Genomic DNA, 12,732 nt, shown 5'->3' on the forward strand with positions numbered 1-12,732 from the left:
AATAAAAAAAAATATATATATATATATTAAAAAAATTAAAAAAAAATTTTTTTAAAAAATAATAATTGAAATAATCTGAAATAAAATATAAATATTAAATGAAAAATGTAACTTAAAAAACTTAAACGAAAATTAGAACTACCTGAAATATCACAAGTTTAAGTTAAAGTCTACTAAAATTAAAAATAAATGAAAACTGTTTTTTTTAAACTAATTAAATAAAAGCACAATTGCTAAAACCTCAACATGAAAACTGAAAATTAAAACTAATTCAAAATATTAATAAATACTTTTAATAGTATAAAAATATCTAAATATCTAAAATATCTGATGAAATGTTGTGGTTGTTTTGGACCCCATTGACTTTCATTGTATGGACAAAAACAGTTCTTTAGAAAATCTTGTGTTCCACAAATGAAAGAAATTCATTCAGGTTTGAACTATCCATTTCAATTTTGACAAGACGGTTTCTCCATGTACCCTTATAAGAAAAGTAATACGTTTTGACAGGGAGCATGTCTTTTTTTTGACTGTATGTATCTGTGGGCAACTTGACATGCACATCAGATCTATTTTTGTGTACGATACATGTGTGTTTGTGGAACTGAATGAGTATTTGAGTGAATGTGCCTCTCTCTCTCTAAAAGCAGGGTGCGATGTGTCTTTTACATATAAAATATATTAATAATAATAAATATTTTTAGAGACTGTGAAGTGTCACTGGGTTGTTAGTTAGAGATGCTGAGTGCTGCTGTCAGCGGTATGTGTGGCGTCTCAAATGAAGACATGCAAGACTGCCATAGCTAAATAAAACCAGAATGCTCCTGTTACACATGGACTTTAAGTGCTCAGACTTTCATCACTCTCAACACTCATGATGAAACCGAGACCAGGGGCTGCGTCCATAAATCTTTGCATAGTTTCCATGCTAAGTGTTTGCATATACAGAAAGACAGTTAGTCAAAACCTTATGCACATGCACTCATATTTCTTTTAGATCATTAGGATAGATATAGATACCGGAGCCCATATTGAATCAGCCTGGTCTGACGTCATGATTGAACGGCTATAAATTATATTTATACACTACTGTTCAAAAGTCTGGTGTCGCAATGATTTTTTTAATGTTGTTGAAAGAAGTCTAATGCTCACCTGCATTAATTTGATCAAAAATGCAGTAAAAACTAATATTGTGAACTATAAAATGTTCAATTTATTTAAAATATGTATTCCTGTGATGTCAAAGCTGAATTTTCAGCATCATTACTCAAGTCTTCAGTGTCACATGATACTTCAGATATCAGTCTAATATGATGATTAATTTCCTTCCCAAACAATTGTAGTCTTACAGTCAAATTAAGTCGTTTTTGCTTGTCTCTCTGAAGGAGATGCTGATAAAATAGAAAATGATGAATGACAGTAAGTTCCAGCGGCTGTCAACATACAATTAGGAATAAAAATGGTAAGATTCTTCAAGTTGTTGAAAGATGAAGTGCTGCCAGTTCAAAAAGACACATGCTGTTAACATGTCTAACAGAGATGTTAACAGGCTGTGTGTTACATTTTCTACAGTGATAGAAATCATCAACTTAGTAGAGTGAAAACTGTTGTTAAAATTACAAATATTTTATGTATGATGTGACATTTTATAATAAATACTTTTTTTACCTTTATTAAAACACTTGTTTTAAACACCTTGAACAAAACTAAAAATATCAATTTTCGCTCACAATGTATGTGATCATTTACCTACAAATACCCGCAACATTTAAAAATGTTGTTGTATCAAATGACAGTTGAATCAGAACTCACCCTATATGTCACTGCATTGATGACCTCACGGACCTGAAAACATAATTTGTGCCTTTATTAATTTAATTTTGTACATGCAACAAGTTTTAAACATAAGGCCCCTGTAAAAACTCATCAGTTGAATTAACTTAATTTTAAGGCAATGGGTTTCCTCACTTTTTTAAGTAAATAAACGTAACTGAAAAAATTAAGTTGTGTGTAATTGTCAAGTTCACAATTAATTTTTTTCAATTATGCATGAAGTTTATTTGCTTAATTTTAAGGCAACAGGTTTCCTCACTTTAAGATAAGTCATCCGATCACTTTTTAAAGTGAGGACAGTTGTGTTTAGTTAGTATTTGATTAAATTCAACAGTACACAAATGAGAATTTGAGAGTTGAATTTAAAGAAATATTACTTGAATGTGCTAAACACAAATAGCTCTTCATAGTTTAGTTGATCTTGTTAGAAAGCACAGGTGTCTTTAAACACATTTAACAGCACAAGTCAAACTTTCCACCCAGACAATGGCTGCCTACAATTATAATATACAAACAAAAAACACAATAATTGCTGTTGTTAGTAAAGTCTGTCTGTGTTACTGGCATGTTATATGGAAACTTTAAGGTCAGACTAACGTTTGGGAAGTCCTTGGACAGAGTTGAAATGGATCCATGTGGTTCTTGCTGAGGTGGAACAGGAATGGATTCCCCATATTGGAGGCAGTGGAGCTGGACAGAGCTGGCTCTTATTCAGAGACATGGGTGTGGACTTATTAGCAATGAGGGATCATTGAACTGATTGAGGTTACAGGGTCACACACACCCTTACAGTTTTATTAAGACTTAAATGTACTCGCGTTATTCTCAATAATATCTAGTCGTCACTCCCATAATTAAATCAAAACATATCTATTTAAGCCAGGAAGTGTCTTCCAAAATACTTCACTGGATTTGTCCTGCTAAACATGTTTTGGAAAGATTTAAGCTTATTATTTCTTATACCTGTGAATTTTGTGCACAAGAAAAATAAACAATTTTATTTTCACTTCATTTAGTCAAGATTATTTTGGAAAGACTTAGAAACCTATATTAGTAGAAAACTGAAGCATATGATAGAAATGTGTGTATTTGATGTGCTTTTTTATACTCAAAATGACAATTTGGAATGTAAAGAACAACATATTATACAATTATTTATTTTGTTAGGAAACTACCATATACATAAAAAGAAGTGTGCTCAATGCAAACCAAATTTTTCACATTTTAAAAATGACAAAATTATGTGTAAATCTTTTGGAACAAACAAAACAGCGCTGAAAACGCAATGTTTGCAAAGCACTGACTTTTATGTAATATTTATTTTTTTCCCCTCTAATTTATTTATATTCTTTCTTTCATTTCCTGGCAGCTAATGTAATGTGAATATGTACCTCTTGTTCTCATGACACTGAATAAAAAAAATATATATATATATCTATTTGAGCCGATTTGCGTACCCTGTAAAAAAATATTTTCCTGATTTGTCACTTTTTTTTTGTTAAATCAACTTAGTTTATGTGGTTCAGATAACATAGTATTTTGAGTTTATGTTGATTACCCAATCTCCTTCATTGAATTAACTCAAATTTTTATTTTCCATGAACTCAAAATTAAGACAACCAGGTTTCTTACGTTTTAAGTTAATCTAACTGTAATCAATTTTTTTTTTAAAACAGAAGTTCAAATTCAATCCTGACACAGATTTTCTTTCACATACAGACTAAATGCACTCATGTTTTTTTTTTTTTTTGGCAAATTTGATGATTCAGGGTTTAAATAAGGCAAGACTTACACATGTTGTTAAATGTGTTAGTGCTCTCCTTTCTTTCCTGTCTTTAATCTTACGACAACACTCCACCTCAGCTCATTTCCTAACCTGTAACTCTGACTCAGCTCCGAAGCTCACTTCAAACAAACCCGGCCGGAGAAAGCACAAATCAAACTCCACTTATAAGCCTGTAGTGAATGTTGGCTTTCAGCATTTAAAGCAACATATAAGTGAATCAAATCACGCTAAGCTCATATTTTAGCTCTGCAATTTTAAAACGAACTCTCTTCCTGAGCCACGTTAGCCCTTTTGACACTTTCTCACGTATGCTGCTATTCATTAAGTTTGGTAATCCCTTAAAAACCTGAAGAATGTAGTAAATTCGATGTTATTATTACCTCACCACACTATCATTCAGAAATAATGTCTAGTCCGGAAAACTCTTTTCCAGGCGCCAGATATAATGCGACTTCGAATCGCGAACAACTGACTCTTATGAATCGGTTCTTTTAAATCAGTAGATTCACAAACCAGACTCGAACTGATGAGTTAGCTATTTGAATCAGACTAAATCAGTCGACACTCACTGAATCGTGCCGTTTACTTCTCACTGAACTTTGAGTCATTTAATTTATTTAAAGGGATAGTTCACCCAAAAATTAAAGTTCTGTAATTTACTCACCCTCGAGTTGTTCTAAACCTGTATATAGTAGGGAAAAATAACTATGTAAGTCAATGGGAACCAGAAACCAAAATTCTTCATAATATCTTCTTGGGTTCAACAGAGCAACGAAACTCATACAGGTTTAAAACAACATGAGGGTGAGTAAAAGATGACAATTTTCATTAACTAAAACTAAAATAAAAATAAATAGGAATATAAAAAACTATCCTGATAAGAATGAGTCATACTTGGAGGATGACAAAACAGGACAAAAACAAGCCTTAAAAAGAGAATGACACAGAGTCACAAGTCCAGTTTATTTAACAAAATAGTCCAGAAACCCGACAGGTTGAGTGAAAGTGGACAAAGCAAAGCCACAGCTGTGATCCACAGCAGCCACTTAATGGAACAGAGAGGGAATGAACGGATAACTAGACCAAGAGAACAAGGAGACATGGAGATTGCTGATCTGGAGAAAGCGAGAGAGGGAGAATAAAAGAGAGAGGTAGACAGAAGGCGAGAACATGAGCTCTAAGATACAGAGGCCACCATTAAGTAGAAGATTAGGTGAGACAGAGAGTGAGAGAAGGTGTATTTGTGTGTGTGTGGTAAGCTGGGAAGCTCCATGCTGCAGGGTGGGGGGTTTCGCCTCAGAGGAATCGCTGTGTGTTTTGGCAGCCTCGCTGGATGGGAAGGAGGGGTAACGGTGCATGCGTATGTCTGCTGCATCTGTAAGCCACACCTCCCCCATCTCAGGTCTGCAATGGGCATTTCTCCAAAGTGTGAATGCATGTGGGTGGGTATTTTTTGTTTGTTTTTTCAGTGGCCTCCCCTCTTGCATCGCGGTGGTGATGACGGATACGCCAAACTCCGATCTCTGGAGACGCAGACGTTAGGACTCAACAAAAACACACATGCAGACACACCAAGAAGCACACCAGCCACCCTAACTTACACACAAACAAGCGCGAATGCAACAGACAAGCCATACGCACATCCTTCCCGATATATATACGCTCACATAAACGAACGTGCAGATGCATACACGCACCCACATGATATAGAACCAAATGAAGCAGTCTTGTGACTTATGATAGTGATATAGGCACCATTGTCTCTGGCTTCTGCTTCTGGATGCTACTCGGCTCCTTTCACCTGTCCGTTCATGTGTAGTGCATTTCGACTGGCCATTTCGGTGTGAGAATATGCCCGCCCACCCCAACCCTCTGTCTCTGTAAATCCACTCCCTCCGGCCTCATTTGGAGGTGGTGTGTTATGTAGCTCGGCCGATTGTTGCGCTAGCTGTGCCCAGTTCAGTTTAGTTCAGCTTAAAGGCCACAGCAGGATCAACCAGCACAGGTGTGTGTCGTTAAAAGTCTTTACCAGCTGTTGCTGTGGTGACAGCTACATACTGGGCCGCTGAACGGTGGTGTCATAGGAGCGTACAACCTGGGATTGAGACACCACGCCATCCTCCTCCTGTGAGAATGCATATCCATCTATTGGGAGAAAGAATAATCAATTGTTAGCTTTATTATAGGGAGATTTACATGCATGCTAGTGAAAGCACAAAACTGTATTTCTGCGATGTTTTAATGATATAATCGAAATTATTTTTCTCACAATTAGTGCTGTCAAATTGATTAATTGCGATTAATCTAACAAACAAGTTTTGTTTATATAATATGTGTGAGTATATATATACACTCACAATTGTGAGTATATGCGATTAATCGATTTGACAGCACTATTTACAATATTTTATTGATTCTTATACCATGGTCTGGGTGAATACTCGATTCTGATTGGCTGCAGGGTGTCCATTAAAAAGTGATAGAGGATACCTAGTAAAGGAGTTCTGGTGAAACTGACTGTTTACCATTCGAAATTAATAAATAAATGCGCTGGCTACATCAGCTGTGAGTAATCATAGCAACAGGCAGTCAAAGTATCTATATGGACTATAAATCGCGCGGACTATAAATATCTCCGGTTGCTAAATAAACTGTCAGGCGTACCCAGGGAAACCAAGTTACTGTTTGTAAAAACTTTAGATTTCGATTGTAAAACTAATGTTTTAAAAATTTGTTATTTGGCAAGTGACCATGGTATAAGCGGGTTAATGGCCTTCGATGCGCGTTGGACGGTTCACGCCTCGCCGTCGTCCATTAATACCTGACAATGGACACCTCGTCGGCCATTACCCCTTACTTAATTTTAGGGCGGCAGTGACTAATAGATAAAACTGATCATGAAAAGAGTCAAATTAAATTCTCAATTGGGTCTACGAGTTCTCAGTGAAAAGTCTATGTCAGTGACGTCAATAAAAAACACATTTTAAAATGGCGGAGGTCAAAGAGCTGCGAAAAGAAAATTGGGAGGACAAACAGCTGTTTTTGTTGTATAATGTAATGTTTATATTTTAAACCTTTCTGTGTTTATATGTATAGCATAGTTTAAATTGATACTTTTATATTTTTTGTCATACATTTACAATACCGTTCAGAAGTTTGGGGTCAGTAACTTTTAAAAATGTATTCTTTTATTCAGCAAGGATACATTCAATTAATAAGAAGTGCTGTCTTTTGAACTTTATATTCATCAGAGAATCCTGAATATTAAGCAGCACAACTGCTTTCAACAGTGATAATAATAAAAAATGTTTCTTGAGCAGCAAATCAGTATATAGAATGATTTCTGAAAGATCATGTGACACTGAAGACTAGAGTAATTTATGCTGAAAATTCAGCTTTGGCATCACAGGAATATATTAAATTTTAAAATACATCAAAATAGAAAATGGTTACTTCAAATTGTAATAATATTTCACAATAGTACTGTTTTTACTGTATTTTTGATCACATAAGTACATCCTTGGTGAGCATTAGAGACTTAGAAGAACATTTAAAAAATCGTACCGACACAAAACTTTTGGACAGTAGTTTATTTGTGTTTTCTATAGGTTTCAATGCACACTTAAGTTGCACACTGAAGGAGAATATTGGTATGTGGAAAATGTTTTTTTTTTTTTTTTTCAAAGAAATATAGAAAATCAACTTCTAATAAAGCCTTTTTATATTTGATTAATCTAATAAATTGACAGATTTCTTTCCAGACAGGATAGTGTAAAGTTTGGACAAGAAACCCATAAGATATCATTATTTTCTGACAGCTGACAGGTTAAAATAACCATCAACTGCAGTCCTACTCCAACTAGAATTTATATTTTTTATTTCTGTCCACAGTTCAATGAACAATAAAGTTCAAATGAACAATTTTGCTGGAAAACAGCATGGCTGAGACGGCTCGCCTGCTAGACCAGCGCTAACTAGCCTAGTCAAGTTGTTCATTTTAGTGCTGCACACAGAGGCTCTTGCAGCTGCCAGTGGATGTGAAGTGTTGACAAGGGCACATGAGGAACATGCACTTACGTGACACTGTCTGCTGCACAGAGTTTGAGCGTCCCACGCTGGAAGGCGCTTTCCTGAAGACCCGTGTCAGCAGGTGGGCACGCTCGTTCAGACTGGACAAAAAGAGACAGGCGGGTTATGCCACCAATCACAGCGCAGTTACTAGCTGATATGCTACAGACATGACAGCTAGAGGTCAAATCACGTGCATTTCTACAACTAAGTGCTCTACTCTGCCACGTGGCAATCTTGGCGAATGCCAGATACTGTTAATGATGTTCACTCGAGCAGAACATACATTTACACACATACTCGCACGATTCTAAGAAACGGCTTCCCAAAGCACTCATAAACAACATTAAACTTAGCCCTGCGATCCAAAAACATCTCTTTCAATATTTCCACCGCACTAAATCCTCAAACTTTCCAATCCTTCAAACAAAAACGATAAATATGAGAAGTATTCAACAGCTCTTTATTCTAAAATTAATGTAGCCAATAAAGTCGTCTCTGGTTGCTAAATTAAATGGCAAAAATTCAATTTTGGAAAATGAATCTGATGGCATTTTGCGGCCAGTTTTGAAATGAAGAGGAATCGAATGATCCTGACCCCATCTTTGATAAACATGTCTAATGTAAAACAAATCAGTCTATGATGTTTCCCTGTAAATCAGATGAAAGCGGTCTTTCCCCTCATCCAAAAAAAAAGTGATCCAAAAACCAGTTGTCATGGATGAGGGCCAAACTTCTCAAGGTTACAGCTCAAACTCATATTGTGCAACGAAGGGGACCGTTTGCACTGTTATCGTTGGGAAGGACGTGGCATTCATTTGGCTGCTTAGTAAAACAATTCGACAACAGTATATAGGATATGGCAGAACATCAGCCAATGAAAACTATGTCTGCAAAACAGATGACCGGTTGAAAGACAGGGATGATGAATGGATAAATAAAGAAATAAAAGGATGGAATGACGCATAGGCTCGCTGGTAACCGGAGCTCTTTCTTCCTCTGTCGTTTCTCTGGAACGTGGACAATCCTTGAAATATCAGACAGTTGTTTTGATTAATAAAATTTTCAATAGCTTATTTTCCTCAGACCGTCCCTCAAGTACGAGTCCAGTCTTGGCTTATACTTCGGAAAATACCTCGCTTTTGTCCGGCAGGGCTAGTTGGGGTCTTCTTGGGTAAACAGATCTGCAAATCTAAACGCCTAGGATGTACTCTTGAATCGTGTCAGCCTCCGCCCAACGAAGCTGAATTCAAGCTTGATGATTAATCATTCAGCAGATTTCTACACTCGTTCAGGATGACTTACAACCATTATGCTTTTTACAGCTGGATATTTACTGAAACAAATGAGGTTAAGTGTTCTGCTCTGGGGGAATGAGGGGGTAAACCCAAACAGGGCTTACGTCCAACATCCCTCTGATTAGAAGTCCATTCTGTTAACTCCCTGGCCATAAATTAGTGGCCTAAACACCACGAAACACCCAAAGGTATTACAAAAAAAAAAAAACTGCATGAGACTACACGTCCGTCTGCCAAGGTCCTGTCTCATATAGGGCTGTACACCAAATGCAATATGTAGAGTATTATCTCTGAGCTAAAACTGTTAAATCCATGCAAACACTTAACTCAGTCAGCCTCAAGTCCACAAACACACAGCATGAAATCAAACACATGCACAGAGCTACGATCTTAAGGAAGCTACACACACCCAGTGCTTATACCTATGCAAACCTGACCAGCTCATGGCCGCCTGACATGGCAGAATGTAAAATGGAAAGAGAAAAGTGAAAGAAAAGTCATGTGATGAAGATGACGCTGAAAAGGAAGGTTCAGGGAAGAAGGAAACAGAGGTCACTGCACATCCCTATAGACTATAGAGGGTCACATTCAGGCAGGATGGTTCTACCTGCGTACATGCCTGCCTTTGACTCTACGAGTCTATGAATCCTCAGCATTGGGCCTGTGGGTGTTCAGGCAGGGGTTAGAGGATCACAAGGAACACAAATGCAGTCTCTTTCCCAAACACACATCCACAAACTAATTAAAAAAACAATATGAAGGGATAAACAATAAACAATAAATCAGCTTTAAAACCTAGTGAGCTTCCTCCATAGGCATTTTAAGGCATCGTTGGCCTGACGTGAAGGCTGTTTAAAAAATCTAAAATCAAAATTGTAGTAGCATTGCAGAAGCAAAGCAAATAAAACAAAAGTCTAAATTTAAGGTATAACTATATATTATATATATATATTATTTTAAACAAATTAAACTGTAAATTAACCTTATATATATATATATATATATATATATATATATATATATATATATATATATATATATAATTTTATTTTTTTTAAGAAGCATAGAAAATCCAAGATGGCAGACAAAGCAAAATAATTGTTGATATTTTATTAATTTATTCACAATATTTAATGTTTTAAAATTTAACTTGATATTTATATGAGTTACTGCCTATGTAGAGTCACTTAAGGAGGACCATTGCTGTTGGTATGCTGCCTACGTAGGCAGCGAGTCAGCTCAATAGGTTTTGAAGCAGATTATGATTTATGTAACAATTATGCATTTGCCTACATTTATTTTAAAACATCTTGAAAATCAATCTAAGCTATTTTATCAGAGTCTATGGGTCAATTTATTTCAAAGCATATTTGAGGGACACACCTGCGGCCGCTGGCATCTCTGAGGACAGCTGCCCTAGGGTCCACAGCTCGAGCTTCCAGTTCCTGCACTTCCTCTAGCAGAGTCTTCCTCACGGTGCGTCGTCCTCTGAACGGTGACATAAACAGACTTAACAGTTTCTTACGGTCTCGCTTTCTGTGTATGTCAATGGCTAATACATATTGCCAAATTACACTGTATTTTCTCCATAAATACACTGATGTGTGCATGTGTGTTACTTACGCATTCCATGCCACATCTTTGAGTAAACATGCTGTTGGCACCAGTATCAGGCCCAGCCAGAAGCTCCAGCACTGCATTACCCTGCCAGCCTAAAACAAGAGATATATAGATGATCAGTTTGAAATCAATGCTCAGCAAATGTCGCAATACCCAATCATGCTGGATTTCTCTCTCTTTGCAACAGCTGTTGACTGACTGTGTCACCTTTGACCTGTTTGAGAGTTTAATTACCCATTTACCAACCATTGCCGTCTGCTGTTTGCTCTTCTTCTCCGCTGTCTGTTTAATGGCCCAAATTAGAAGTTTTTTCCACCATAATGAGTTCCTTCTTACAACAAACCATTTATAATGACTAATACTACTTAAACTTATTGCTCAAAACTGTCTGAAAAAAACCCTTTTAGTAATAAAATTATATATACACTACACACACACACACTCACACAAAAAGCCAAATATCCACTAGTTTTGTTGATTCATTTAATTGTTTTATTAACAGATAGTTTTAAAAGTCTTCTGCTTAATCTTATTTTCCTAAAGTAACCTTTAATGTTAATACAACAGGCTAGAGAAACTTCACGGTGTGCAAGTGATCCCACTTTTAAGGATCCGCCACAGCTGATATCACAGACGGAATCTACTAGACTCCGAAAACCATTAGACGGCATCTCCTCGCGACAGCTGCGCATACACTCCCGGACCCAGGCCAACCCTACCGAATTCTCAGACGAGCAGACGCACAAAATTACACACACTGATATACAGAGCTGGAAAAACATGCATAATGTGTGCTCCCAGCTTGGCCTACATGGAGAGATGGAGAGATTAAGAAATGAACTGCTGGACAGAGAGGGGAAAGAAAAGTCAACGCTGCAGGGTAAAGTGCGAGGGATGTCCCTTCTTTTTCTCTCCCTCCGAGAGCAGCTGCTGTGATACTTGAGCACATTCCTGATTTCTGACACAAATCCAATTAATGGGCTGGAGGGCTTCAGAGAGCTCCATCCCACCCCTGACTGCTCCACACTCCCACAGCACGCACACACTAGCTTTGTTCCAAAATCCAGCGATCCGCCTCCATAGATTGCATTTCAGGGCACCATAGACATGCTTCCAATTATGCTGCCAGAAAGAATCGCAAAACTCTTGGAGTAAATTGTTAATATTTTATAGTATATAATATATTTTAAACATTTAAAGAATATATAACAAATATTTGCAATAAATGCAATTTATTTTATTTAATCAATTTAAAAATATTGTTTATTATTATTATTTATATTTTTTTATACATGGAATTTGTTGAAAATATTTGAAGAGAAATACTGGTTATAAAAATAAATAATAATACAATACTAAAATGTGTTGATACAAATTTTTATCTAATTTTAATATTTTAATTGCATTTAAAAAAAATGCAAAAAATTTAATACAAAAATGAAACTTTTTTGTTAAATGATAATTAAAATATATAATTCGATACTAGTGTATTTGGGGTGGGGTATCGATATAGCATAATATTGCAATAATTTACATGGGGATATAGTATCGATACACGGGTGCCAAGTATCTATATTTTCAGGGAGTTAATTTCAGCTTGCAAATGCAAGAATTGTGCGTAATTTCGAGATTAACCCTTATCTCCGCGCTTATAATGCAGGAAATAATGCTGCGAAATATTTCTCTCAGACTGTAATTTTACAAACAGCGCATCTCTCTCACACACACGCAGTGAGCTGTGTGTGCAGGATGCGCGTTCTCGCATATTTCTGTACATGGACTGCTCGGCCCATGTTTATGTGTTTTCCTATAACAACAATAGAAATATGATTCAGCACATAATTACATTTCATAACTGAATACTGTCACCTTAGGGTGTTAGTAATGTTGTTCTTAGTAAAACTGCTTAAAACAATTTATTGTAAAAACAAATACATTTCATTGAGTGTGAAAACACTGAAATGTGCAAACATTTTTATTTGCTAACTAATTTCTAGAGAAATGTTGATTATAAATGTGCGGACACAAATTTAATGATAAACCAAAAAAAAAGCCATTTTACTCATATTTTACTTTCACATATTTGTGAGTGCTGAATGAGCATATGCTTATTTGAGAGTTTAAAGG

The 12,732-nt window shown here is 36.1% G+C and overlaps 1 protein-coding gene across 12 annotated transcripts in view; it reads right to left on the reverse strand.

Moving 5' to 3' along the window:
* Nucleotides 1-3,589: 3,589 nt before the first annotated feature.
* atp8a2 (ATPase phospholipid transporting 8A2) overlaps nucleotides 3,590-12,732 on the reverse strand; it is a 60,384-nt gene continuing 51,241 nt past the window's right edge. For 9 of the 12 annotated variants that reach the window (XM_081352402.1, XM_081352400.1, XM_081352401.1 and 6 more), the window contains 4 exons: nucleotides 10,609-10,697; nucleotides 10,369-10,473; nucleotides 7,697-7,788; nucleotides 3,590-5,764 (listed from right to left, as the gene is read on the reverse strand). In XM_081352402.1, the coding sequence (XP_081208528.1) occupies nucleotides 5,670-5,764; nucleotides 7,697-7,788; nucleotides 10,369-10,473; nucleotides 10,609-10,697 (381 nt within the window). In that variant the 3' untranslated portion in view covers nucleotides 3,590-5,669. Of the gene's footprint in view, nucleotides 5,765-7,696; nucleotides 7,789-9,407; nucleotides 9,437-9,592; nucleotides 9,647-10,368; nucleotides 10,474-10,608; nucleotides 10,698-12,732 lie in introns of all 12 variants that reach the window. The other 3 variants (XR_014029165.1, XM_081352397.1, XR_014029166.1) reach the window with 3 other exon arrangements.

Source organism: Scardinius erythrophthalmus (assembly GCF_964197995.2).
Source record: "Scardinius erythrophthalmus genome assembly, chromosome: 22".
Taxonomy (NCBI): Eukaryota; Metazoa; Chordata; class Actinopteri; order Cypriniformes; family Leuciscidae; genus Scardinius; species Scardinius erythrophthalmus.